The 5,627-nt window shown below is 35.3% G+C and overlaps 1 protein-coding gene across 1 annotated transcript; it reads left to right on the top strand.

Moving 5' to 3' along the window:
- The first annotated feature begins 2,744 nt into the window (after positions 1-2,744).
- LOC116164509 (peptidyl-prolyl cis-trans isomerase-like) lies at positions 2,745-3,918 on the top strand. Its single transcript, XM_031478704.1, has 2 exons — positions 2,745-2,948; positions 3,252-3,918. Exons 1-2 carry the CDS (start codon positions 2,757-2,759, stop codon positions 3,675-3,677), a joined length of 618 nt encoding a protein of 205 aa, XP_031334564.1. The 5' UTR covers positions 2,745-2,756; the 3' UTR covers positions 3,678-3,918.
- Positions 3,919-5,627: the final 1,709 nt, after the last annotated feature.

Below are 5,627 nucleotides of genomic sequence, written 5' to 3'. Positions count from 1 at the left end.
GGGAAAACTTGCTATTTAAATTTTGATAGATGAATATGGATAATTTTGAAGAATTATTTATAGAAATTATGGTAGTAATTACATGGCTACAATTTAAACCTTTCAAGTACAAACAACTTGACATAGTTTATCACTAAGTACTTAATTGTATCACTTAGTGATGACGTACTACCTCCCTTTCAATTACATCAAAAAGCGTAGTTGCCAGTTCGTAACATTATTGGAGCTTGGCTTACAGCAAACAATTAATCTATGTTTACTGTTTGCTAACGGGGGACCGATTTATGTTCTCTTTTCATTTCATCTTTTCATCGAAAACTGGCAAGAGTTCTAACTACACTTATTGGGATAATAAATCAACTCAAACAATTTCTTAAATTCATATTTTACCTTATATACAATTGTCTCGTATAATGAGTGTCCATATATGGCTACTTTTACCCAAGCAGAAGAATACGAGAAAAAAGCGGTTATAAATGGTGAATGACATTGTCCAAATACATATTAGATTAGAAGTTTGTATACTTAAACATCTAGAAGTGTTAAACCAAACCACACAATTTTTGAAATATTTAGAGTTGAGATCAAGCAAATGAAATTTCATTTTTCCAATAAACGAATGTTTTCGATAGTGTATGATACGTACGTAGCACCATCTTATTAGAATCTTGCGAGATCCATGTTTATTTTTGTATTAAAAAATAATAGAGGTACTATGCCGATGTCTCAATATCGCATACCCACCTTTTTTTCCGATCTATATAAAAATATGAAGTTACTCATGATTACTCAAGACCGAAACGTTGCAATGAAATTCTGTGCACCATCTTGTGGAGTTTAAAAAGTTCCTATAACGAAGTGTGATTTATGCTTTTTTGATAGTTTTCGCTCAATTGACACACTCTACGCTCATATGTTAAACTTTGAACTCGAGTTAAGAAACTCCACCTTTCTTCTCTAGTTGTACGTACAAATAACGATTTTTTAATATCCTTCTTTATTTATCTGTCTGTAATGATACATTCCTTCAAATCCATGGAGTGATTAATTATACAACATGTCATCGAAGCGTGCTCATTAGCCATTTTTAGGGAATAAGTAGGTTTTCTAGACTTTGAGTGACTTAACCCTCCCATGACCAAGATATGAAGTTTCCCGCGCGTGCCCAAGGGGGGAACCACTTCAATTTTTATGGTTTTATGATCCGAACATTGTTGCAAACAGTATTGCTTACGAAATAAAAGTGCATGTGAGTGTCAGACCTACTATATTTGTTATCTCACTTATAATTGCACAGTTTGTATTTTACTGAGTAAATTTGGGTTGTTTAGGTAATGAAAATCAGTTGCCTAGCAATTAGACACTCATCTTCCAAGATTTTGTATGATGGTTCTTCCAAAACTTATTCAGAAGTTATTACTTACGTAAACTTTTTTAGAAAATATATATACATTTTTTGAAAATTGTTACAATTTTAGGTATCTTTCAGGTAATTTCTGAGAATTTGTAGAAAATATTATATACATTTTTTTAATTCACAGAAGATTCGGCAAACATATTCTTTTGTTTGTCCAGAGCCCAGAGATTTCTCAGCTCAGAGAGCCCTAAAAAATTCTTGAGGTACTTTACAGGTTCTAAAAGATTCACGACAAATTCATCAAAAACGGTTTCTGTCAAGATTCTTAAAAATCAAAAAAAATGTAAAATAATTTCTTGCAGAATTTTAGAAATTTTGATGTGATTTCCCATAACTAAGGAAACTGCTCTACCAACTCATTCTCTCCAGAATTTCCAAGCTACATATATTCTCCTTAAACATATGTATACAATCAGTTAAGAGTCTCTAAAAATCTTACAAGAAATATTCCTAAAGGATGTATGATCCCTGAAAATGTCTATGTCTATGAAGAATACAAACATAACGTTTTTAGATAGGTCATGAATAAAGAATATCTTATTATCGTCCCTAACTGAAAGGTCAATGGAGAATCTATGCTCTTTGATTAAGCCGGTGGCCGGAACGCCGGATTTTAGCGTAGCTTAGACAAGGCAATACCCACTTAGACCACGGTGTATGCTATCTCGAGAAGATGATATTCGAAAAACTCAAAAGCCATAAAAGTACATTATTTGTATGAAAACATAGCACATATCAGAGAGCACAAAAGAAGAGATACGAAAAAGATTTCGAATGTTACAACACCGTGGCACAGGGGGCAAAAAGGAGCGCAAATGTTTATATTACCTAGTCGGAAAGTTCGATGTCTCCACAGAGTCTTTAGGATTGGTTTTCTAACAAACACAATTTTAAAACTTGCATGCGCTATTTTGATAAAATACAGATAGGACTTGATGACTAGGGACAAACTGACGGACGAACAGAAAAAGGATTGCTTTCGTTAGTGTTTAAAAGTAATAAGTACAAATACTTAAATATGTGTAAAATGGTTTTACAATCGATACCACGCTTTAGCTGTTAAAAGCTACTGCGAACTAAAAATAGGGTCAATCAGCTGGAGTAATTCGAGTTTCTAAAGGTAAGTAAACTATTCTTATTCACAATACAGATATATCGATTATACTCTCACACGCCATCATTTTTAATCAAAAGTGGAATGCAATGTTTACGTAGCGTATCTGTAATACTTTTAAGACTTTTAATTAAGAAATGATTAGCGATAACAAATCCCAAGTTACGTAATTCCTCCTGTAATAATGAAATTTGACAACAGCGATATATTGCGGTTTCCTGCAAGATGGCACTTCGTACGCTTTGTCGCCAAGCGAGTTTTCTTCCCTCTTTCCAGTGCCCACTTCCCTCTCGCATCTTTCGAGCACGATTGATATCTGCTTCTGCAGTGAGATTTTTAGCACAAAAAATGGAACACCCTCGCGTATTTTTTGATATGACCGCAGATAATCAACCTGTGGGAAGAATTGTGATCGAGGTAAGTGTATTTTTCGCTTTTTATTGTGCATGGCTGATGTCCTTCACTAGTCGTTTCATTATGCCGGCCGCCGGTTAACACATGTTAATTAAGATTCCATTATCAAATTCTCTGCGCTTTATCAAGTTTTTCTGGAAAATTTTCGCATTATTAAGTGAATATTGAAAAATGCGGAATTAATAGTGAAAATTTGTGCATGTGCTTAGCGACGCGTTAATCCGCGTCCCTCGCCCCGCCAACGGAATATTTTACTTAGTCATAATTTATATATAAATGTTATAAATTTTTCTTTTTTATTTATAGCTACGGACTGATGTTACTCCAAAAACTTGTGAAAATTTCCGAGCTCTCTGCACTGGGGAGAAGGGTTTCGGATACAAAGGCTCAACTTTCCACCGTGTTATTCCGAATTTCATGTGCCAAGGCGGTGATTTTACCAATCACAACGGTACTGGAGGAAAGTCCATTTATGGTAACAAGTTTCAGGACGAAAACTTCACCTTGAAGCACACGGGCCCTGGAATCATGTCGATGGCCAATGCTGGGCCCAACACAAACGGTTCCCAATTTTTCATTACCACTGTTAAAACTACATGGCTCGATAATAAGCATGTGGTTTTTGGTGCAGTAGTAGAGGGAATGGATGTTGTAAAGAAAATCGAAGCACTTGGTTCACAATCTGGAAAGACCTCCAAGAAAATTATTGTTGCCGATTGTGGTCAGCTTTAAGTTCCACGCATATTATCTTTACGTATTATAATTAAGTTTTCCATCATTACTACTTTTCTTTTTTATTATTGATAGCCTCAACCTTTACCTGACTGTGGAAATCAATATCATTCCAAATTAGGCAGTAAATAATTTGTACTTGTATCACTTGTTAAAAGATGTTCCAATAGCATTGTGATTTCATACTCTTGTAATATGCTAAATTTGTGCCACTATGTAGAAGTAGACTAAATTGCATTTATGATGTTTTTACTGTCAAGTGGCTTTATTCAATCATAAAATAAATGAATTTCAAAAGTGCTTAATTTTCTTCTGTAATGATTTTACAAAAGTTTCATTTTCTTTGCAGGAATCACCTGAAGTGTATCTACTAAGATACAACTAATTTCTCATTTATTCTTTAATCAATGTCGCAGATTTGTACTCTTGGATCAAAAAATTCAAGTCCAAGTTTGTAGTAAACTGTGTCGATGATAATTGCTTGACAATACTTGCTTACATTTTGTCAAATCTTTGTGTTACCAAAACTGCAAGGGCGATTCAACACACTGGTTTATGCACATTTGGCATCGTGCCGTCACATACGCAGGGTTTAGAAAAGAAGCCTTGAGAGCGTGTCTTTACTGCCCCACGTTTTTTGCGTGTTTTATTTCATTCGAAATCAGGTGTTGAGACGACGCTACGCCAGGTCAGCACAAACCGCTATATATGGCGTCGCACTAACTGGATATTATGTGATCCAAATTTACTACACTGGATTCCAAATGATGCAAGAGTACTTCCTGGTTCACGGGCACGTAGCCAAGGATGTGTCTATAGGTGGGCACATGCCCACTCCAAATTACTTATGGGGGGTCTCTGTTGCCCACCCAGGGTTATGGCTTTTTTTTTTATTTGTAACTGTGTCCAGTGGCAAAAAATTACAGATGTAAAAATCTAACAATAAGTATAACGACTAACGAGCGATAAAAAATGAAGTTCAAGTTAAGTACGATTTCCCCAGGGGCGGACTGGGTACTTACGGTTGCATAGGTTACGGGTAAAGTATTACGGTAGTTGGTGGGGAGGCGGGGGGAGCTCTGCGGTGCATTGCTTCATTTTAAAGTATTCCTATCTCGAAAATCAATTACAATACAGTTTTTTTCGCCTATCATTGTGTTTCAGCACTTTCATACGACAAAAAATGATAAATTCATTGTAAAACACTTATACATAAAAACAGAATTTTTTGAATGAACAACCTAACATCAACCGCCCCCCCCCGGGCCAGTCCGCCCCTGGATTTCCCACATATTAATAAAAATTCCAAAGGTGACTAATCAAACAGTAAGGTTGGCAGAACACAATCAACCATTTTGCATAATTAGGTGCTAATTAAGTGTCCTATTCCTGAATTAATTCCTCCTTTTTTTTAAATTATGATGTGCTTTGTCGAATTCATATGAACTCAGCAAAGCACTACCTTCAAAAACCAAAAGAAACTGAATACTGGACTAACTAATAATTACGTGCCGTACCTATTCTCGAATTAAATGCACCTTTTTTAGCGCATTTTCCAACGAAGGTGGGTGCGCTCAGGGCCGCGCCAATGTTTAGTAGCGCCTGTGTGCACGATTTATAATGCGCCCCTAACTTTTTTGTTGAAGGTATTATTAAATTATACATTACCTACCTATTACTACATGCATTACGCGCCAAAGTGAAAGATTAACGTTTGCTAATTTATATACAGTATAAACACATTTCATATAACTATTTATTGAAAATTTTTGGTTAATGAAAAAATACAGTGTACGTAATAAATAATCACAGACGGTTGCGGCAGTTTGGTCACAAAATAAAGGTGCCCATCATAAATAACTCTATCATAAATAAATGTAAATAACCGATATATAGCGACTTGCCAGTGCGGGTGCAAAAATGAGTCATTAGAAAATCATAATAAACCTT

This window comes from Photinus pyralis, unplaced genomic scaffold, assembly GCF_008802855.1.
Source record: "Photinus pyralis isolate 1611_PpyrPB1 unplaced genomic scaffold, Ppyr1.3 Ppyr1.4_LG2, whole genome shotgun sequence".
NCBI lineage: Eukaryota > Metazoa > Arthropoda > Insecta > Coleoptera > Lampyridae > Photinus > Photinus pyralis.
Note: the sequence above shows the minus strand (reverse complement) of the source record. Positions and strands in the feature narration are given on the sequence as shown.